We start from the raw sequence: 24,423 nt of genomic DNA, 5'->3' as shown, positions 1-24,423 counted from the left end.
TCCTTCAACATGACTTTAACCTTCCTGAATATTTGTAATTATCTTCTTCTAGATTTCTATCACTACAAAACGGGTAGCATAATGCTACATATTATTCCTGTCTGGTTAGTTAAATGAAAAAAGAAGCCTATAATCAAACAAGTAGTCTTAAACAATTTACAATTTGTTTAAAAGTATTTCCAAGTATTTGGTTTGAAGTTTCTGTCATTTTTTTTAAGGTAACAAGATGTTTCGCCCAAATGTTTCAACCAAATTTTTATCTACATACAAAGCCAAGGCAGCAACTAGCTGTTTGTCCCTCAGCCACCATGTTCTTCTCCTTTGAGCTCAAAGTAACTCGTGGAAACTGCCTAAACAGAGTTCTGGAAAATTAATTTATCACTTTTATTTAGATAGTTAGATGTTTACAGAGTAATTCCACAAAATATTTCTTTTACATTACATGTAAGTGATAACTTACCAGTTTATCTACAAATTGAAAAAAATATACAAGCACATTAAAAATGCAATTATCTATCTTAGGGGCTGGTGCCCTGGTATACATAATAGGGTAAGCCTATGGCTGAAGTGCTGGAATTTCATGTGAGTATCAGTTCGAGTCCTGAGTCCTGGCTGTTCCACTTCCAATTCAGCTCTCTGTTAATGCACCATAGGAAGCAGTAAGAGATGGCCTCAGTTCTCTAATCCCAGCTACCGCAGAGAAGACCCAGAGGAAGCTCCAGGCTCTGAGCTTCAGATGATGCAAGCCCTCGCTGTTGCATTTGGGGAGTGAACCAGAGGATGAAATGTCTCTCTCTTTCCTTCTCTCTCTGTAAATCTATCAAACAAAAATGAATAAATGTGAGCCCAGCACAATGGCTCAATTGGCTAATCTTCTCTTGCAAAGTGATTGGATACCATGTGGGTGCAAGTTCATGTCCCGGCTGCTCCACTTCCCTTCCAGCTCCCTGCTTGTGGCCTGGGAAAGCAGCAGAGGACGGCCCAAAGCCTTGGGACCCTGCACCTGCATAAGAGACCCAGAAGAAGCTCCTGGTTTCAGATGGGCTCAGCTCTTGCCATTGCAACCATTTGAAGAGACAACCAGTGGATGGAAACTCTTTCTGTTTCTCCTTCTCTCTGTAAATTTGCCTTTCTGACAAAAAATAAATGAATCTTTAAATAAGTGGACAAATCTTTAAAAATAACACAACTATCTAATAAAGACATGCACAATATATTCTAACACTAGATTTTACTTTCTATAATATGGTAAACAAAATGGTGGGAATTAGTGAATATACTACTAAGTATAAAGATTTATAGAAAATAATAGATTAGAAATCCAGTAGTAAATCTAGTAGTAATTTGAAAGTACTCATAATATTTCCACAGTCTGAATTCTTAGACACAGGAGGAAAAAAGAAGGACTTGGTACGATAATGTCTGCCCTGACAAAAGTCATTTTGCAAATGGTTCTGTGCTAAAATAACTCAATAGTGCCAATATGCTATGTTAATCCATTCTATCACTTACTAAAGCGACAAGAGGTCATTTCAAAAAGTTCCTGGAGAGATGTAATCAAAAGAAATGTGTATCATAGGAAAACTATGCATAGATCTCAAAATAATTTTGCACCAGAATTATTTCATCTTCTAATTTAATTTTTCATAAAAAAATTTTTCGTTAAAATTTCACCCTAGTTCTTATACTTTCAATATGAATATAAGCACAAAACATAGCACAGATTCTTAGATTTTGTTGAGCAAAGACACAGAAAAATGAAGGGACATTGTGTTTTGTTTTTTTTAACAGAAAAACTGACTTAGCGCTAAGAAGGCTATATAAACTTAGCCATTTAAGAAATCTACACACCAATTCTCAAACAGAAGTTTTCCAGGACAATTTAGCTCATTGTTAGCATGAGAAACTCACACATTTTCAAACTTTAAACTGTTCATTTTTATGTAAAAATACAAAGTATTTTTATAGAAACATTTGTTTTACCTTTAATAGTTCAGGCTCCCACGTGTCTAAGGTTAAAGATCGTACTTTTGAAAAATGAACTCCAAGACTCCTAAGCAGAAAAAAAAACTGCATTAATACATAAAACTATGAAGTTGCTACTTGCTATATTTGCCTTTTTTTTCTGTTTTAAAGAATAAATGAGTTTCTGAACAGACCTTAACATCCATATCAGTAGGGACAGATCATCTGAGTAATAATGACTAGTGCAGAGAAATCTGCAAAAGCAGTTTAAAAATCAGAATTTTAATTGTATCTAAAGATACAAACTAGTAATTAAATTAGAGAAGTGGAAATAGTTGTCTAACAAGTGGAGCATGCTAATTCACAGAGCATGTTTACCCAAAGGCAGTTTCTCTGAGCACACACTCACCTGTGAATCCCGGAGCACTCAATGCACAAGGTGATGCCTAGGTTGATGCTGGCCCACCGTGGATCTGCCAGACCGCAGTCACAGCAGCTGGCATTGCCAGGGATACACTGGACCCGCTGCAGTGCACTTTCTCCTTTCAACAATTTCTCTTTTGATTCACTTCCAGAATCTAGGCTTCCTGTGGATGGAGATGATTTCTTATCCAGCTTCTAAAAGAATTAAGAATTATTGCTCTTTAAAAAAAAAAGATTGCAATATCATGTTGGACATTATATGCTCAAAAGAAAGTTCCCAACTAATAAATTAAAGGTCTATCATGAGCAAAAAACAGCGCACAATTGCAGCCACTGGAAATGCCAGGATGAAAAGATACAGGTTCCCAAATAAATGGGTTTTCAGTGTTATAGGGAGAAACATAAACAAGTACATATTTAAAATTAAACATAAGGGCCAGTGAGATGATATAGTAAACTAATCCACCACCTACAGCACTTGGCAGCCCATGTGGCTGCCAATTCAACTCCCAGCTGCTCCATTTCCAATCCAGTACCCTGCTAATGACCTGGAAAGGAAGCAGAGGATGGCCCAAATCCTTGGGCCCCTTCACCCGTGTGGGAGGCTGGGAGGAGTCCTGGTTCCCAACTTCAGACCAGCCCAGCTCTGGTTGTTGCAGCCATTTGCAGAGCAAACCAGCAGATAGCAGATCCCCTCTCTCCCTATGTAACTATTTCAAGTAAAATAAGTCTTTTGTAAAAATTAAATGTAACAATATATGCAGCAATAGGAAAATAGAAACACAAGCCTAACAGGTAGAGTGGGAGAAAAAGGAATAAACACAACACCATCAAGACTCAAAAATAAAATAAATATTTTGTACTCTATTTTCCTAAGGTATCCAATGAATATAAGCAAGTTATCTTAAGTAATGCAGTGAATAAGTTAAAAGGTACAGTCTTACACAGTTAGATTTACATTTACAGATTGATTCAATACAACTGCACAGTCTAACGTTGCTGGGGCTAGTAGGTAAATTAGGAAGTGGGACCTGTGAGAGGTGATTAGGTCATGAAGGCTCAGACCACATGAAGGGGAACTTAGCTGCTACAAGAGAGTTGTTCTAAGTTCAGTTCTGCCTGGCTCTCCTTCTTGCAGGTGCTCACTTGCCCTTCTACTATGTTATGAAGCAACAAGACCCTCGCCAGAGAGGCCACTCAGTCTTAGACTTTGTATCCTCCAAAACAATGAGTCAAAAACACTTCTGTGGTTTACAGATATACCCAGGTGGCAGTATTCTGTTATAGCAGCAGAAAAGGGAGTAAGACACCATCTAGAGAAGGAGCTATTTAGCATTTAGCTCCAAATGAGTCCCTTACCCCCATGCAAGACTCTTTCCTGGGAGGCTGCATCAGCCAAAAAGCCTCCAGAGATCCTGACCTTTTCTGTTCCTCAACAAATACTCCACGCTTACACAAGACTCAGTCAGCGAAGTCCTAAGTATACACAAAGCTTTTAGAAGTTTTAGTTTCTAATTGCAATCATGAATACATTACCACACAGTTCTCAACTGTGGTTGCTCATGGAAATCAGCTGGAAAGCTTTATAATTGCTGTGGCATGGAGACCTAAGAATTGATATTTTTTAAAGTTCCCTAGATTATCATTGTATGCATTCAAAGATAAGAAACATGGGATGTAACAGCTGTGTCCACAAATAAAAACTAACTTATAAACAAAGGAAAGTTTGGAAATTAAAACTGTATTAGAATAGAAATATTCAATGAAAGATGTGGCAAATTAGCTGACAAAAATCCCCAGAAAGTAAAGCCAAGCCACAAACACACTCAACATAAACAACAAAATCTAATACCATTCCAAAAATTCCAGAAAGAGAAATCAGAGAAATTGGAGAGAAGAAACACAAAAGATCAGTAATATGAAAAACTCCAACAGCAACACTGGAAATAAATAAGAAAGAAATGCTGTTAATTTTGGGGAATAATTATTTCCAGCCTAAAAATTAGATTTCAACCAAGCTATTAGACAAATGTGAGGATAGAACAAACACATTTTCAGACACGCATAAAGTTAAAAAAATTTTTTTCAGGAAGCTACTGGAGGAAGTCCTTAAGTTTTTCTTAAGTCAAAGAGAAAAGACATGAGCTACAGGAAAGAGAACACTCTCCAACACTGGTTAGGCACGGCCAGCACAGACCAAAAGCCCAAAGTCCTAACTGGAGAGGATTTTTGTTTGTTTCTGGTATGTTAGGATTCTGTTTCACTGTTTACATGGTACCAAAAACGTGCCATTGTTGCTGACCTATCTTTGCTCACTTCCTGAAGTTTCTGATGGAAGAATTTCTCAAAAAATTTAAGTAATTCTTAACGCAATTAGAGATTCAATCATGCACATTTTTTCAAGATATTTAATTTTTTTTACAGATTCTTTAACAAGACTTGACTAATAACATATCTATGATGCAGAAAATTTATGACAATTCTGTGATACTGCAATTAGAATTAAATAATAAATGAGAAATCTAACATAACTAAAGGTTACATCTATTTCTTAACAACAAGAATTTTTAAGATATACTTTACTATTAATTTGTGTAGGTGCCTTCTTTTTAAGATTCAGGGTTTTGAGTCAGATATTAAAGACCATTTACAATTTGTTGCCTGAGACTATACCAGTACTTTTCATGCTATTTTTAGCTTCCCATAACATTTTTTAACTTTAGGATGTTTTATAGAATAAATATCAATAAGACAAGTTACAATTGTTGCCCCAAAAAAGAAACATACCTAAGTAATAAATAGTACATTTTCCCAAACTCTATATATTAACTACCACAAATAGAAGAAAATATGTGATATTTATCTTTGTGTCTGATTTATTTCACTAAACACAACGCCCTCCAGTTTTATGTATTTTGCTGCAAATGTCAGGATTTTTTTTTATTATGTGGCTTTTTTAACCGGCCATCAGTTAATGCACAGCTGTTTGATTCCATACCTTAGCTATTGTGAACTGAGCTGCTATGGGAAACATAAACATGGGAGTTAGGTATGTTATTCATATGCCAATCTCATTTCCACGGGATACATTCCCAGGAGTGAGACAGCCAGTTCACATGACAGATCTCTGCTTAGTTTACTGAGGAATCCTCCTACTGAGGACTATCCTTACCGTGTCCTTTATACCCAACAATTCCCAGATGAACACGGCCAATAATGCAATTCCCATTTCCTACTCTATGTCTTGTTACCTGGATCAAGGACATTGCCCAATTTTCTGCTTGGGAACTCTGCTTTGATCTGCTTCTAGAAGCTATGACATCAAACTTTGAGAACAATTCATTCTTCTCATCACATTCCTGACAGTTATCTAGCATCACACCGGTGCCACAGTCTCATTTTCATTCGTCAAACTCCTCCCCAGTCTCAGCCAAAAAAGCTTATAATCTCATGGAAGCTGAAACCAGACTAAAATCACAACTACATTCACTTTATATTTTCCAAAAAGAATTCCGAGACAATCAGTTTTAATGTTAAATATATTTCTGGATCATTATTTGTTTTAATTATTAACTGAAGTAGTAACATACTTTAAGAAAAAATACTAACATAAAAATACTATACACCAATCTGGGACACACACTTAATAAACATTAAAATTAACATAAATTCAAATATTGAAATAAAATAAAAAGTAAAATAAGTAAAACATAAACAATTTACATTTCAAAAACAAAATTTGTTTTGTAGTATAAAATCATCTTGTAAGAAAATGTTATATTGATATACCACTTCAACCAACATTAAAACTTTGGGGAGCATCATTTGATATTGCTAACATGTCTACTAACCTCTGATTCGTCCCCCTTCTCTCTGTAAGCCGTAGCTATGCTGGTCTGAACAGCCTTAATCCATGCCTGCCGCAGCTTTTCGGAATCTGCCTGGAGCATACAACTTCTAAGAAGAATAACAGTTTTCTCAGACAATAAATTCAGCATAAATAAATTTTAAAATTTATACTGTTGTTTGCTTTGGTATTTAATGTTTTTCTAGCAAAATAGTAATTAACAGTAATTAATTTCTGCTGAAAACAGATTCATTTATTTTAACTTCTGGACAAAATGCACTCAAAAGGAAACAACGGTGCATCCCTTATCCCCATACATTTTTTTTTTAATTCAAGAATGCTTAAAGCTAAATAAATAAAACAGATAAATAAAACACTCTTATTTTTATTTGGTACAAATAAGAAATAATAATTATCAAAGCAATTCACAAGAAATATTTCATTTTATAATCATAATAGCTAAAAAGCTCTCATATGTGCATATCTTACAGAAATTCAAAGAAAATGATACATAAGTTAACATTTATCTATTGCAGATTTAATAACCAATTATTGACATTTATTTTATAAAGTACTTTTTCCATCTTTAGCACAGATAGCCATAAATGAAATACAGATTATTCTATATCCTTGAAGACAAATTACAGAGGCACAAAAGCAATTCCTAGATTCTTCAGAGCACTTACTTTGTTGGAGAGACCACCTCAAAGCAGAATCGCCTTTCTATGTCTTCACAATGTTTCACAGTGCACAGCCTGAGATCTTCAACCACTACAGTGGGATTATCCTAAAAGAAGAAACCACATGTTTCATATTTATCAACTTGGATTATTTTTCAAGATTTACTCTATTAACTTGAAAGACAGGGTAACAGGTATAGAAAGAGACCTTCATTCTACTTGTTTACTTCTCAAATGGTCTCAACTGCAAGGGCTGGGACAGGTCAAAGCCAGAAGCCTGAAACTGCGGGTAGCAGGGACTGAGGCGGGTAGCAGGAACTGAAGCACCTGGGCATCTCCCACTGCTTTCCCAAGCACATTAGTAGTTCACAGAGAAGTGGAGACTCCAAAATGCATTCCAATGTGGAAACCACAACCACAGGCAGTGGTTTAACTCAACCACATGACATTTGCCTTCAACTTAAGTTTCAAATCAACAATAACTTGGAGCCAGCACAGTGGCACAACAGGTAAATCTTTAACCCTGCAGTGCCGACATCCTATCTGGAAACCAGTTTATGTCCCAGCTCCTCCACTTCTGATCCACCTCCTTCTTTTGGGCTGTGCAAAGCTGCAAGGAATATCCAAGTCCTTGGGTACCTGCACCCATGTGGAAAACAAAGAAGCTCCTGGCTCCTAGTTTTGGACTGGCCCAACCATGGCCATTGTGGACATCTGGGGAGCGAACTCTGTAACTCTGCCTTTCAAGTAAAATAAATAAAACTTTCTAAAAATAAGCAAAATAGGGTGTGATGCATTAGCCTAATAGCTAAAATCCTCACCTTGCCCGTGCCAAAATCCCATATAGGTGCTGGTTCTACTCCCAGCAGCCCTGCTTCCCATCCTGCTCCCTGCTTGTGGCCTGGGAAAGCAGTCAAGGAAGGCCAGAAGTTTTGGGACCCTGTACCCACACGGGACACCCAGAGGAGACTCCAAGCTCCTGGCTTCAGATTGGCCCAGCTCCAGCCATTGTGGCCACTTGGGGAGTAAATCAACAGACAGAAGATCTTCCTCACTATCTTTCCTCCTCTCTGTATATCTGACATGCCAATAAAAATAACATAAATCTATAAAAAAATAAGTAAAATAAATGGTCTAAATGTAAACACTTAGGTTTTATGCTAAATATAGATACACAGGTATATTGACAAAGCTTTCAAATAATCATTTTTCTAAAAACCCAAAGGTAAGAATATCATAAATAAATACTTCATAAAATATCTAGAAAAATACTTTAAAAATTTTATACTGCTTAATGAAAATACAAACTCAAAACCACATTTATTGGAGTTTAAAAAAACTATGAAATACCTAGGATAAAAGACTTGGGTGTAACAAATGTGCATAGAATATAATGAAGACATTTTTCATAATGTGTCATCTTAAGAGTAAACTGGATATTTAAAATCTACACTTTATAAAATATCATCAATAAATGCTAGGTAGGTAAAAAGCAAATCATAAATTAACTAGCGATCTTTTTTTTATAGTTTTTTAATAGTTTCAAGTAACATAATCCCAGTTATGTCACTTCCTACTTCCTAGCTAAGGCCTGGCCCAGCCCATTGTTGCAGCCATTTGGGAGTCAATCAGAAGATGGAAGATCTCTCTTTCTGATTCTCATTCTGTCTTTCTCTGTAATTCTGCCTGCCTTACAAATAAATAAATAAATAACCCTTTTTAAAAAATAGGTCCAAGAATATAAATATAGAAAATGTAAACAAATTTAGAGGGTTTTTTTGGTCAAGTTAGTGTGAGATTACATCTTAAGATCAATTTCAATTATCACCTTTATCAATTAATACCCTAAGATGGTATTCCCTAAAGAGCATCCTTAAAACAGTACTACTGTAGAATCATAATGTTATTCCTATCACAGGATTGAACAAAGGCATAAAAGTAATTATCCTGGAACACAGAAAAATCCATCTCAAAGTTAGAAATACACATCCCAAAATTCAAAATCATTCTACTTTTATGATCAATTAGCATCCTCTTATATATATTCAACCATAAAACTAATAAAAAATAAGCACAGCAATGTTACACAAACAAGTATTTGTGGGCTTCAATGTTTAGCAAAACAAACAACTGAAATAGGGATTCTCTGGGTTTTTACTAATTCTTTCACAAACACTTACCTTAAACTTTTTCTGGTAAACCAGTTGATTGTTCTGTATTGAAAACCAGCGTCTAAACAAGATCAAAACAAATCAATTTTTCATAAGCATAATTTGCCTGTTATTAGAAATAAAATATTTGGAAAAGCACTGAAAATCAGTTTACAGTAATTACGTTTTTATAAGCACACTATTTTGCTTTGCTTTATATAAACTGATGTTTATAACATTTTAAAACCACAGTGCAGGAATATTTTGAATTACTTAATATCATAAATCTATATCCTGACAAAATCTGTTATCCTTTATAACACCAAATAATAATTGTTTTAAAGTACAAATTTATACTTATTTGAGGTTTCTCAAAAATAGTTGAAATATTCCCCCCAAATTATTATTCATTACAAAGTTGAAATAAATTTGTTTTAAGTAAAATATTCATCTGCATATAATAAAAAACTGAAATAAATAACTTATCCTCAGAAAATCTGGCAAATATTTAAGCAAAACATTAAACTAATCAGTCTGTAACTGATACCAAATAAGATACTATCAAATTTATTTGGGCTTATTTTCACATCCAATACTTGTACATAAAAGTAAAGTTATTATTACAAATTATTCCAACCTTTTACACTGCTAAATTCAATGCTATAAATTATTAAGCAAACAATTTACTGGCAATCTTCTCTAAATGGAAAAGCACTAATTCTAATTTATTGAAACAACAAAAGACCTCAAGACTTATAAAATAAAATCACAGCCAAAAGCCATTCGTAAGAGAAAGCAAAACTTCTCATCAAGCATGAAAGGTAACATAATTGTTGAGTCATTATTTAAAAATTAGTTTTATGTAAGATGACCGCTATTATAAACATTAGTTATTAATCTACAGTGGATAGAAATTCTACCTTTTCATTGATACTAATACAAGGCACTAGAAATTATACTTGGATACATTTAGAATTTTTCTTTTTAAAATTCATTTATTTCTCCAAAGCTAAGAAAATTATTAGAAGACATCCAATTTTTAAGACTTACTAAACAGACTGTTAGGTTTTCTTGCTTGCAATTTACAAAGGTATCACCTTTACCATTAAAATAGACAGACTGTTAAATGAACATGTAGACAACAGGAGGCACCCTTTCACTAAATACAAATCAACAGGCAAGCTAGAAAAGGAAGAACATCTGGGTTTCTTTGGGAATAGTTGGTTAGAAATGTTAAAAGAAATACCTACACACAAACAAAATGGTGCAACCCTGCTACATGGGATGACATGCAATGGAAACAATCTCTGACAGATTAAAAATTTTTTTAATCATTTAAAGTATGATGGAACTATATTAATAAAATTTCATACAATTTATATAACAGTAATCATAATCTTTAGCTTGATGAAAACTACAGAATTTCATTGAGCAATGGAAAAGATTCATATAATCATGCAAACTTTTCATGCTTCTGAGTTTTTAAAAAATATTTTTTTACCTGCTCCATTTCAGGATAATATCCTCTAAAAATAGTAACAAAATACAAGACAAAAACTTAGGTTTTTGTCACAGGCCATTCACTCTATTATCCTTTTACAATAACTTTATTGATTTGAAAGAGAGAGAGAGAGAGGTCTTCCATAAGCTAACTGGTCATTTCTCAACTGGATGCAAAGGCCAGAGCTCGAGCCAGGCCACACAGTCAGGAGCTGCATCCAGAACTCCCACCTGAGAGGCCCAAGTATTTGGGTCATCTTTCATCATTCTTCCCAGGCCACTAGCAGGGAGCTGATTAGAACTGAAGCAGCCAGGAATTCAACCAGTGACCTTATAGGATATCAGCACTGCAGGCAGAGGCTTCATGGGCTACACCTCAATGCAGGCCCATGATTGTTATCTTCGTGTATCATACAAACTGCTGAAACCTAATCCCCCTTCATCTAGATTGCTTCTGGGTAATGCTCTCATGTCATATTTTGTACACTCACAAATGACAGTACATACAAACTTAACTTGCTATCTCTAAAGGAAACAGTCATATAACAAATCCCAGGCAGAAAAACATACAATTCCTAAGATGTGCATGTCTTAATGACACTATCTCACCTCCACTGTTACCAAAAATTAAGGACATTCATGGTGCAGACTGAAGTGCCTGGGTTCAAGTTCCCACGACATTACTGATTCCAGCTTCATGCTCTGCTGCACAATGGGAGGCAGCAGTAGTGAGAGCTAGCTGCCATGGATGTGGGTGAGAGCCAGATGGAGCTTCTGGCTCCTGGTTTTGGCTAAGCCTAGCCCTGTTGTGGGCATTTGGGGTGTAAACCAACAGATGGGAAAGAACTCTGACTCTCTCCCTCTCTAAATATGTTTTTTTTTTAAGAGTTAAAAATATTCAACTAACATTGGCCAAAACATTAACCAGGTAAGCAAAATACAATCAAAGTTTTAATTGCTGCTATAAAATATCCATAATACTAACAATTCTAAGAGAAGAAAATAAATGAGACTTAGAAAGAGCTTATGTCCTGTAAATACAGAAAATGTGTCTAATATTTTAAGCACTTGATACTTCTAACTTGAATGTATTCAAATGCTATTAGATCCAAAGACACAAACTTTAGACAGCATTATACTAAAATGCTACACTATACCCTACACAAATCAGAAACTCAACACAAAGACAGTTTCTATAAGATGAAAATACCTTGCTTCATTATGAAAAATAGATACCACTTTCTAGTCATCTCAGAAATAACTGAATAAACATAATAAACCAAAATATTAAATGCACAATTAATTACTAAATTTCAACACCTGAGACCATCCAGAAAAAATGGAAAATAAAAACATATATACCTATATATGTATGTATATAAATATATGTAGCAGATATTTCTTACCATATTGATCATTAGTCCCAAACTGTTCTTAAAGTTAAGAACATGAATCAAAGTCAGACTTTTAAATCGGCAGATTTGTTAGTAAAACTCAGATTATGGTTTCATACATACATTCATATATAACAAGGTGCTAAACACGTAAATAGTTGATAATATTAAAAGCCTGAACATCTGTGATGCTCTTTATTTCAAATTCAATTAATGCTTTTACAGAGGCAAAAATAATAAGCCAAAGAAAACTTAGGAACTGACCATATATTTTTCAATATTAATTAATGTTGTTGTTAATGAATGAACTAATTACTACTCAGCTTTTTTTGTTTACTAACCCATTTCTGAGAAAAAGACATAAAGGTATTGACAGCCCTCAGTGTGTATTTTACTATGGCAGTTATAAACGCATCAAATGTCCTTTTACAACAAAGATAAATTGAGGAGATCAGTAATTCAAAAGTGCAATTTCAATCCTCATGTAAAACATTTACTCTGTCTTTCCAATGTAAAGCACAAAGAGATTTTATCCATTGCAAGTAATCCCACTGAAATGCAGGTTAATTATCAGCTTTCTCGTGCCAAAAGGGATACTGAAGTAAGATGAGCATGAAGGGAAGGAAGGAAGCCATTTGGTACCTGATATGATCGGGCTTTTTCCTGTCATGTGAAAAAATGGGGCAGGATTAAAACATAAGGGAAGGTGGTAAAAGAAAGAAAATGCAAATGTGCAAAATAAGCAAAAGACTAGCATGATACGAAAATAAAGCAAGAATTAAAGGAACAAGCTTAAGCTCATAACCTAAAAAAAGTCAAATGTATGTTGCATATATAATCTATATTTATTTTATATATAATTTCATACAATGAAATCCTATTTTTAGGAAGATTTAACATTAATATTTCAGAATTATTCAAAAACTTTCTTCAAGTACTATTTTATAGTTCCGGTAAGACTTAGCACATGCAGACATAGCTCAGCTATTTTTTTCTGCTTTTTTGGTCAAGGCTACAAAACATAGATAATCTTCACCTTGTCTTATAAAGCTCCTCCTAAAAATTAAGGAAAATAATCAAAGTAGGAATCTACATAGGCCTAAGACAAATGGAAACTTTTCTTAAGTGGGAACATTAATTAAGAACTTCAGGGATCATAATCCATTAGTCAAATAATCCTTTCTCTCACCTGCTCAATCCTATCAAATGATAGCAGCAATTCTAATGCTATACATCTTGAATCTGTATATACTCTTATTTCAAAACAAAAAGTCAATAAAAAGAACACATAACTATACTAAAAGCACTTTGCTTTTAAAATCATGTTAACATATCCTATGCTTTTAATTATTTTCTATGCAACAGCCCAGGCATAGAAAGGTATTCAGCTTCTTTATTAGTTTCTTCTAGTTATTAAGAAACATATCAATTTTTAGAATGCCTTGTTCATTCACTTTTTTTTACTTTATCATGAAAAACAAATGTATGTTGCATTTATATACATAAATGTATATTTATTTTATATATAATTTCATACAATGGAATCCAGTTTTTTGAGCCTGAAACAAAGCTGTCTAATGGAGAGCATGACCTGACAAGAAGATTTTTTGTGGCAGTCCTTGCCTGTGTCCTCAGAAGATACAGCCAGACTGTGGGCACTGGTTCTGGAACCTCACAAGTGCACTCAATGATACGGTATAATCATTGCCTACAATCTACACATATCCTCCCATTAACTTTAAATCAGTTCCAGAATATACAAAATACCTAACACAACATAAATGCTTCGCAAATAATTGTTACATTACAAAACTAAAACAAGAAAAAGAAGTCTATACATATTCAGTATAAAAATAGTTTTTCCCAAATATTTTTGTCCAAAGCTCGACCTTATGCTACTTGAATCATTTTACACAAAACATTTATCTTGTCAATTTTAAATTATGGAATAACTCTTCCAAGACACAATCTATGAAGCATGGGGTAATATTTTTAAACCGTTCTGAAATTCCTAGTCACACATTATCCTCAGGAAGGAAGTCCTATTAAAAAGTTTATTTTTACAATGTTATATATGCCCATAATTTCACATAATTGCAGACAATGACAATCATCTATACAATTGGTACCTTATGGTGACCACAGTAACTACAACAAAAATTTCCTAAAACTAATTAATAAGCAACCTAAAATAGACAGTGGGCAGAAAATCTTCAATTTTAAATGGCTAGATCTCCGAATTTTTCTTTAAGTGATGGCACAAATATCACAGTCATTTACTCAGAGGCAAGTAGAACGTACTTAATTAAACTGGATAGAGAACCAATTAGAGAAGTAGGGATGATTACATTTTATTAACTTTAGAGCTTTAATAACCCTCACTTGTAACATTAAAACAAAAAAGAAGGGCCCGGCATGGTAGCCTAGCAGCTAAAGTCCTAGCCTTGAAAACATTGGGATGTCATATGGGCGCCGGTTCTAGTCCTCCTGCCCTGCTTCCATCCAGCTGCCTGCTTGTGACCTGGGAAAGCAGTCAAGGAGGGCCCAAAGCCTTGGGACCCTGCACCTGCGTGGGAGACCTAGAAGAGTCTCCGGAGTGGACGAAAGATCTTCTTCTCTATCTCTGCTCCTCTCTGTATTTCTGACTTTCCAATAAAAATAAACCTTTTTAAAAAAGGAAAAAAATGAGAAAGAAAATTCTAAATAATATTTAAGAATACATCTTCTCATATATAGTTGGTTACCTAGAAAATATTTGATGCTTTTTTCCCAAGTTTGTGACTTCTGTTTTTATGCAATGATTCTTTCTCACAGAAATTGTGACTTTTGTTTTTATGCAAGATTTTATTTTCATATGTTGTAAGTCTATTTTTGTTAACATTTGCATCATTCTTTAAAAGGATGTCAAAATGAAATCAATTTACAATCCTTAATTTTTTTCTAGTAAAGTAAAAATATTATAAAGGTTTTTACAAATAACGAAGATGTATTTTTTCCAATAGCAGAAGTTATAATCCACTCTATCAAAACAGATTATTTGGAATTTCCGTAACAAGTGTCAAACCTGAATTATTTTCAAAAGCCGTTTGTCCAACTTTCTTGGTGCCATCATCTCTCTAAAGCACCCTTTCTTTACTGAAAATTGGAGCACTGAACTATAATTTAAGATTCTAACCAATAACTGTCATCTTATTACAGATACAGGATGTTCCTTCTAAAAAGCAGCTTAACGTCCAAGGTAATGCCTTTTTTACCTTGCAAGTGACAGTTAATACGTTTATAATTAAGAATTTAATGGGGCCCGGCGCCATGGCCTAGCGGCTAAAGTCCTCGCCTTGAACGCACCAGGATCCCATACGGGCGCCGGTTCTAATCCTGGCAGCTCCACTTCCCATCCAGCTCCCTGCTTGTGACCTGGGAAAGCAGTTGAGAATGGCCCAAGGCCTTGGGACTCTACACCTGCGTGGGAGACCTGGAAGAGCCTCTGGGCTCCTGAGTTCAGATTGGCTTCGCTCTAGCCATTGTGGCCACTTGGAGAGTGAGTCAGCTGACACAAGATTTTTCTCTGGGGCCGGGCGGCGTGGCCTAGCAGCTAAAGTCCTCACCCTGAATGCACCGGGATTCCCTATGGGCACCAGTCCTAATCCCGGCAGCTCCACTTCCCATCCAGCTCCCTGCTTGTGGCCTGGGAAAGCAGTCTAGAACGGTCCAGAACATTGGGACCCTTTACCCACATGGGAGACCCAGAAGAGGCTCTGGGCTCCTGGCTTCGGATCAGCGCTATACCGGCTGTTGCGGTCGCATGGGGGTGAATCATCGGATGGAAGATCTTCCTGTCTTTCCTCCACTCTGTATATCTGCCTTTCCAATAAAAATAAATAAATCTTAAAAAAAAAAAAAAGAATGTAATGGTTCAATGTGTGATTTAAGGTGTATTTAAATATCTGCCAATTAACAGAATTCATAAAACAAATTAAAAAAAGGTTCATGCTTAAATCAAAATTGTCTCCTAGTGCCAAAGTAGCACTGTAATTTTCCACTAATATTTACTGTGCTTCATTTTGAAGTCTGAGATCATTTATCAGTAGAAGTTCATTTCTTTTCTTCTTAACATAAAGGAGTATTTCCATGACTTCATTGTAAAAACTTTAAGTAGGCTGTTGTGAAATCTGAAGGTTAAAATTCAATTATAACATTATATCATTAAGCCATACTGGTTAAGTAATCTTTATTAATGATAAAGATTCACAAAATGTATTTTTGTTAATTTCCTACTCTGGTTAAAGAAAATCGACAGGAAACACTTTAAAAATCTCTTCATTTTTAGAGCCTAGAAAATGTATTCTACTGTTTTTGTTTTAATTTTATAGGAGTTAGAAATTTTATTACTAACCAGATCACTTTAACTAGTCTTCCCATATTCATGTATCATTTTTAAAATTCTCCACAACTTGAAAAGGCAAACTTTCGAATATAATCATTATTTTTTCCACTTTATTTTCAATCTCAAGTAAATAAATCTTACTGTGAATAACACAGATGATGTAACACTCAAACATCTCTGGCAAGTTCAAATAAGGAAACATCCAATGAGACACTTCTATTTTCAGTGTTTTCATTATGTAACTTAACTCTGAGAGATCAAAACAATGAACCATGAACCTATCATAGTAAAGCATTAGATGTTTTCATTTAAATGAACAAAAATACGAATTAAATTAAACTTTCCAAGAAGTTCAATTTAAACTTACTAGGAAATTTTAATTTCTTTTTCTAATGTCCATTTAGTTAAAAAAAAAAACCTTCTCTGTGATTAAGTAAATTTAAATTCTGTTCAAATAATAAGCCCATAACAATCAATCAGTTAATCCAGAGCTCAAGTATTGCATCATAAATTATAAAACATGTCTTTTTTTATATAAAAAGAAAATATACTGAAAAAAAGATTAATCACTGTATTCAGGATGATCCTGAAACTATAAATCTTTCTAATGCTGTAACATCTGAAATTATTTTATCTTATTGTATTAATACTGGAGAAAATACCATAATGCATTCATACATTGATGCTTTTAACATTTCCTGGCTTGTATTTTATAAAAATTAATTTTAGAAATTTTCAAAATTTTGAGTAGTTCTCAAAATTAAAATAAAGGTCACCAGCTGCCATACATATGAAAGAAAATTCAATTCCTTGAAACTCTTGGTTAATTAAGTTATTGCTTATTTACCTAAATAAGTCATAGGCAAACACTGAGTACAAACGTACATAAAAATCAGATAAAGGAGAAGTCAAAAGTAAAAAAAGTGAAAACAGTTCACTTATCTTTCTGATCTACTGTATTCAATATATAATTTGCACTTATATCTATTTTATAGCAATTACCAGAGGTAATTCATATTCAAACTATACTTAATACAATGCTCATGGTTAAATTTTAGAATTCAAAATAGATGTTTTCCATTGTTTCACCTGCTCCTCAGAGTGTATTTTCTTCTACAGACCAAGTCTGGGAGTGTACTATGGAATTAACAGAATTTAAGAAAATGAAGACAAGCATTGCCAAATCATGGTAAAGTCAGAAAATTGCAAGTATGGGAAAATCACAAAATATATTACCTGTTCCAAGTTTTGAAGGCATTGCTGGCCCGCTTGAACAGATATCCTTCCATTACAATGCCGTTTGCAGCATCTACGTTGTACTCTAACTTAGAATCATCACTGGAGAAATCCTAGACAAGTAATAGATAAAAAAGCTTTTATGATTTACCTAAGTATCTTAGACTACAAATTTACTCCATAAAAGAACTTAGAAGTAAGAAAGGTTATGTATTAAGACAGTTATGAAAACAGTATTCCTAACGAAGTAAAGAGAATCAATAATACATATCAACAAATTTCCATTCAACAGTCTATTAAGCAATCATAATGCTTACATAAGAACACAGATGATTATAAAAAACACACTGTAAAAAAAGAAAATAAAGCAATAAAAATTACATACATTCTAACCAAAGGCACAAAACGATATGTATACAAACAAATGAAGGGAACACCTAAACTCTTTCATTTTATTCCAATATTTTGCTGTGACATGTGTTCATTTTTAAATAAACAATGGATATAGTTCATTAGGATTATTTAAATCTACTATATACTAAATATATTAGTATGTTATGTTAGTTTTTCAATCTTACAGGAGTAATAACGACATTGAGAATGTCAGTAAAAAGACAAAGGATCTGCAGCAGCTTTCTTTTTTACAAAATAAAATTTAGCATTACAAAGGAGAAAGATGTTAGTACACAGTTTGAGGTGGGCATGTTGGGCTCACTTTCTATTATTAGGACTACAGAATCATTCATGGTCTTGTATCATTTTAACCAAATATTCATCTGAGTGCCATTCAAGTTTCAATTTTCCTACAAGGACTTACGAAACCTGGAAATCAGAAATTCAATGTTTAAACTATTTCCTAACGAACTATCAAGGTATTCTGAACAATACTGCAAGACTTGCTATCAGCAAATTTCCATTCGGTTCTGAAAGTCGGTTTCGGACCTTTTGAAAGTTATCCTGGACAAACAGTTAAAACAAAGAGGACTACCTGCCTTGAAACACAGAGAACACAGACAACTTCCTACTGAGATATGAGGATGCTGCCAAGGAAGGGAGGAAGAGTAAAACTAAAGGTCTTCAAAATCTAGGTGTCTACTATACTTTGAACAAGAAGTAACTGACTTCAGTAATCTTTTAGTGATTTATAAGTTTTGAATAACCTTGACTAGTCACTTAAAATGTTAAGACTTTCTTGAAAATACAGGGCAATGCAAGAAAGTCTCTAATTTCCAACTATATTTTTTAGGATAAACTAATCCCCCAATATTAATAACAGCACCTTATAGTATTTAAAATGTGATATAGTTCATAATGGTCTCAAATCATGTGAAATAAAAAGCCTAATGTTACAGTTCCTTTAAATGCACTGGTGACCATGGGGCTGGTACCACAGTATACACAGCAAGCTAAGCCTCTGCCTGCAGCCTGCAGTTCTGGCATCGCATATAGGCACCCGGTTGTGTCCCACTGCATTTCTGATCCAGCTTATAGCTGGGAAAAGTAGCCGAGGCTGGCTGTGTCTTCGAACCTCTGCACCCACATGTGAGATCAAGAAGAAGCTCCCAGTTCCAGGATTCTGATCAGTCCAACTCCTGCTATTGTGGTTATTTGGGGAGTAAGCCATTAAATTTGTCTGCGCATGTGTGTGTGTGTGTGTTTCTTAAAAAATAAACGTACTGGTGACCTGACAAAATAAGATGGAATACTCAAAGGCAAAATATTAAGCAGAATTAAAAGCAAGAGAGGTAGACCGAGAAAGAAAACCAGCTACTCCCTAAAAGACATTTCTGTATCAACAGTACTTGATTTTTGGTGTGGAACTCGAGGTATAAAGATCAAACAAAGGGTGGTCAGTGAATAGAACCTAACATAAGCTTTCCCTTTGAAATTTCAAGCAAGATTAAGAAAAACCACAGTTGTCACTTCCCTTCGAGACAGGATAAAGTTCTTACCTAATCAGTAAGACGAAATACAAATGAGAAAGGGAGAAGCAAACTATCATCATGTGTGGATGATCAGATACTGTACACAGAACAGTCACAGGAGTTCAGAGATAAAGCAATATTACAAAAGAGTTAAGGATTGTTATGAACTGCAAAACCATACAGAAAACTAACTTTACCCTAATATAACTCAAGGTAACAGTGAAAATGCAAATTCTTAATAGATAAAATGTACAGTGACATTGTCAGTGTGTCTAACAAATCTAACAAAAGATGCATAAGAAAATCATAAAACTTTGTATCATTAAAGAGAATGTAAATCAACGGTGAATACAGCAACCTCATAGATATTAATTAAGACATTTAGTCTCCTTCACGTTAATCCCACAGACCTAATGTAATCCCAGTCAAAATCCCAAACGTTTTTCAGTCTTAAAAACTGTTGTAGAAATTTACAAAAGTGGATAATTAGGCAATTTGTTTTTTAATAAGAGGAGGAAATTTTGCTTTCTTAAATATCAAGAACTACTGCAAAGCTAAGAAACAATTAAGATACCATAATATTGGCACAATTAAGACAAATACCAATGGAACAGACAGGAGGGCCTAAAACAAGGCTCACACATAAGAAAATATGACAGCCTTCACCACAGAGCAGTACAAAAAAAAATCTTAATAACTGGCCATATCAACTATTTTCCAATAGAAAAATAAAAGGAAATTGGATTTCTACCTCACATTACATACATTCATATACTCTCTGATGTAACAGCTTTACTGACGGCTACACATTGACTACATACAGACAGACATTATCTGAAAGGAATATATTTGAATGTTCACAGCATTGCTGTTTCTTCAACTGACCAATTCCAATTTTTAGAAAAACTAAATAAACACATAGATATGCTTTTCTCTTAATTTATATTTGACTAAATTTCTTTTACCTGTAATGCAGCCTTGTGTCAGCATTAAGTGGTAGAAAAAAGGTAAGTATTCATAATGAGCAAAATTAGCATTATTTTCTTTCAAAAAAATCATTTAAATAACAATAAAACATAGCTATATAAATAAAAACTATTTTAATAAATCATTCAGTGTGGCTTAAAATCAATTAGATTTAATCTTAGATTTAATAACTGACCAGTTTGAGGTCTTTAATACAACAATGAGAAGTGTATAAAATAGAAAAAATATTAAACATGTGTAATATTCATTAAACAACATAACCTAAGCAAATACTCATAGTTGTATCAATATGATCTCTCATTAAAAATGATTAATCTTGATTAGCACAGGTCATTAAGCCACCTCCTTTAGTGCCAGCATCCTATCTGGTTCCAGTTTCCTGTTATGTGCCTGGGAAAGCAGTGGAAGATAGCCAAGATATTTGGGTATCTCCACCCACATGGGAGACCTACATGAAATTCCTGGTTCCTGGCTTTGACTTGGCCGGCCCTGCCTGTTGTAGCCATTTAGGGAGTCAGGCAGCATATATACGATCTCTCTGTCACTCTGTCTTTCAAATAAATAAATAAATAAATCTTAAAGTAACAACAAAAGAAGGACATTCTATAATTTTTAACATTCTATCATCATTATTATTATTATTATTATTACTATTGTTCGAAAGGTAGAGTTACAGAGAAAGATCTTCCATCAGACAGCCCACAATGGCCAGGGCTGAGCCAATCTAAAGCCAGAAGCTAGGAACTCCCTGTGGGTCTCCCACATTGGTGCAGGGACCCAAGGACTTGAGCCGTCCTCTCCTGCCTTTCCAGGCTATAAGCAGGGAGTTGGATGAGAAGCAGAGCAGCTGAGACACCAACCAGCTCTTGTATGGGATGCTGGTGCCACAGGTGGCTTAGCAGTCTACTACACTGGGTAAGTTGGCTTGTATCTTTATATCAATTCTATTTAAGCCGTTATAAATCTACCATTGATTTAATTTTTTATTGTTACTATTAATTGGGATTTCATTTTTTCCACTAAGATTTTCCATATCAGATCTAGTTTGCTATATATATTTTAAAGATTTATTTATCTAGCTAGTTATTCAAAAAGGAGAGTAACAGAGAGGGAACAAGAGATCTTACATCCACTGGTTCACCCCCAAATGGCTACAATAGCTGAAACTGGGTGGGACAATAGCCAAAGCCAAAAAGCTTCCACTTGGATGGCAGGGGCCTAAGTAATCAGGCCATCAGATGCTGCCTCCCAGTATGCATCAGCCAAAAGCAAAGAAGCCAGACTTAACCCAATATTCCGATACAGAATGAGAAAGTATCAAGTGGAGATTTAACCTCTTCTGCCACACCCATCTCCATATGGTACTTTAAAGTCTAAATCAATTGTAAGAAAAGCTGATTTAACTGCTCAATACTGAAAGCACTGCTGAAAGACATCTAAGACATCTCATTCTCACACTTATATTACTCCATTCAGTCTTCAGCTCTTTCATTATACAAAAAATACTGTCGATCATATAAATTAAAATATTAGTAAGTATAAGGAATAGAACACTCAACTCTTTAAACATGAACAAATTAATTTAAGTTTTCATTTTTATAACATTTTTTTTCAAAAATTAGTTGAGCTAAAACTTCACAGGATACACGCCAAGAAAGGGGCAATGATGGAGAACTGTCACCTTAGAGTGATCGCACCTAGAAAGTCCGTAATATCAAACACAGATATTGATACTATGATCTTGTGTCTCATTTAGACAGTTCTTTGGGGGCTGGTAATCTCCTAAATGAAACAATGAATAACATTATAAATTCTAAAATAAGGACCACTTTTAATTCAGTGAAGATTATAGGAAATTAAGGTTTTTATACACTGGTTCAAAAGTACTGCTTTTCATCAGAAAGATAATAATACTTAATATTTAAAATTTTCTTTAATTTTCACAAAAACAAAATCTACCTACATGATTTAATTATTACAACTTAAAAGACTTGACAAAATGGTACTTAGCTTAAACTAATAGTCAATTATTCAAATTGGAATTAATCTCTTGCAATTTTTCCCCTCAGGTACCTTTTGTTGAATGGTAGAATGTTTTTGTTCCATCTCTCTTTTTTCCTTTGCTGCATCCACAACCAATCGATCCAACTATAAAAGGCAGGGGGAAGAACAAATTGTAAAATTTCAACTCAGAGAAAAAAGGTATGATTATTTTTCAAAACCATAACCCAGTAATTTCCTAGATAAACATAACAGTAAGTCATTCAATTTAAGTTTACTGAAAATGGTATCCAACAAAACACTTAAGTACGCGTTTCATGTTTTTGCTGTATCAAATCCTCCTTGTTTCCAAGAACAGTCATAGTGCCAAGAACATGTGGCAGGAGGCCTTGTGATGGACACTTTTTCAATGATAGCTGTTCAGTACTTAAATAAGGAAAACAACAGCAGCTTAAGTTACCTGTTTACACACTCAGGTACTTTTACTAATAACAATCAAAGTTACAAGGAGATACTACTTACAATCAAAGTTATAATGAGACACCTAGATTTTCTATTTCCCAAAAGAGTAAAGAGTGGCAGGCATTTGGCCTAGCTAACACAGGCCCATATTTTAGAACAGAATCCTGGGCTCAAGGCAAAGCTGTGCTCCCAATTCCAGCTTCCTGTTCATGGGTACTCTGAGAGGCAATAGGAGGAAAAGTTGGATTGAAGGCCTGGCTCCCTGATCAGCACCAGCAAGCAGGCCTTGTGAGCATCTCAAAAGTGAATAGTGAATAGGAGTGCTCTCTCCTTCACTTTACCTCACTCTGAAATAAGTATCCAATAGCAAAACTAGGACAGCTGAACTAGTGCAACAAGCTTTCACAAAAGCCACTGTAACTGATATTTCTGATCACTCAAGGTGCTTCATTTTCTTAACTCGTTTTCCTAATGTTATAATCCAATCTAAAGGGAAGAAAAATAATTCATCAGGTAAAAGAAAAAGTTTCACAATCAGAAATCATGAATCATTCATAATACCAAAATATACAATGACTAATATTCTTTACAATTGATTTATTTGAAAGGCAGAGTCAAAGACACAGACAGGGAGAAAGAGTTGGGGAGAGAGAAATAAGGAGAGAGAAAGATCTGCCACCCACTGATTCACTCCCCAAATGGTCAAAATGACCAGGACTGGTATGGCTATGCCAGGAGTCTGGAACTCCATCCTGGTCTCCCACATCAGGTACATGGGCCCGAACACTCAGGCCATCATCTGCCACCTTCCCAAGGCAGGAGTGGGAAACAGAGCAGTCAGGACTCGAACCAGCACTTCAACATGGGATGCTGTTGGCATCACAGGCAGCAACTTAACCCATGTGCCACAATACCAGCCCTCAAAATTATCAATTTTAAAGTTCATTTTGAAAAGTTCAATCACCAATGACTTCATAAATCTGCTTCTCTCTTGCTTCATCAAAAAGACAGGTTTTCTTTTTATTACAAGATAAATACTTGATTTTCAGGAATATATGTTGAGAATTGCTGGTTTCTTAAACATCAGAATAACAACTGGATTATAATTACATGGGTCTCACCCTCCAGGTTGGGATGTATTTCTAAATGGATCCCCATCACCTCTGATTAATACATACTTGACGAAAAGTAGTAAAAATACAAAGAGGTACAGGCATATGGAGACAACGATTTTTTAAGTGAAACCTTTTAAAAACTGCACTGAGTAAACAGGTTCTTAGAAAAACTCTTTGATCCTTTATTCAAACTCAATCACAAATTTTTTAAGAATAATTCTGGTTATAGAATCTTAATACTACTGAGTAGTAACCAAAAATCCACTATTGTTACTATGATATACCTGATATAAATAGCAACTATACTACTCTACTTTAAACACACACACACTTAGTGACATGTAACATTGATTT

General features: G+C 34.5%; 1 protein-coding gene across 1 annotated transcript in view; it reads right to left on the bottom strand.

Annotated features, from left to right (window-relative positions):
- ACAP2 (ArfGAP with coiled-coil, ankyrin repeat and PH domains 2) overlaps positions 1–24,423 on the bottom strand; it is a 138,409-nt gene that overhangs the window by 24,316 nt on the left and 89,670 nt on the right. The window contains exons 9-15 of the mRNA XM_041003114.1: positions 22,565–22,639; positions 17,580–17,692; positions 9,096–9,147; positions 6,922–7,022; positions 6,240–6,345; positions 2,375–2,583; positions 1,984–2,053 (exon numbers count right to left, since the gene is read on the bottom strand). Coding sequence (XP_040859048.1) covers positions 1,984–2,053; positions 2,375–2,583; positions 6,240–6,345; positions 6,922–7,022; positions 9,096–9,147; positions 17,580–17,692; positions 22,565–22,639 — 726 coding nt within the window. The remainder of the gene's footprint in view (positions 1–1,983; positions 2,054–2,374; positions 2,584–6,239; positions 6,346–6,921; positions 7,023–9,095; positions 9,148–17,579; positions 17,693–22,564; positions 22,640–24,423) is intronic.

The sequence above is a fragment of the Ochotona curzoniae genome, unplaced genomic scaffold (genome assembly GCF_017591425.1).
Source record: "Ochotona curzoniae isolate NIBS_2020 unplaced genomic scaffold, NIBS_Ocur_1.0 scaffold_2587, whole genome shotgun sequence".
Taxonomy (NCBI): Eukaryota; Metazoa; Chordata; class Mammalia; order Lagomorpha; family Ochotonidae; genus Ochotona; species Ochotona curzoniae.
The sequence above is the reverse complement of the archived record's forward strand: the minus strand, read 5'-3'. Positions and strand labels throughout refer to the sequence as shown.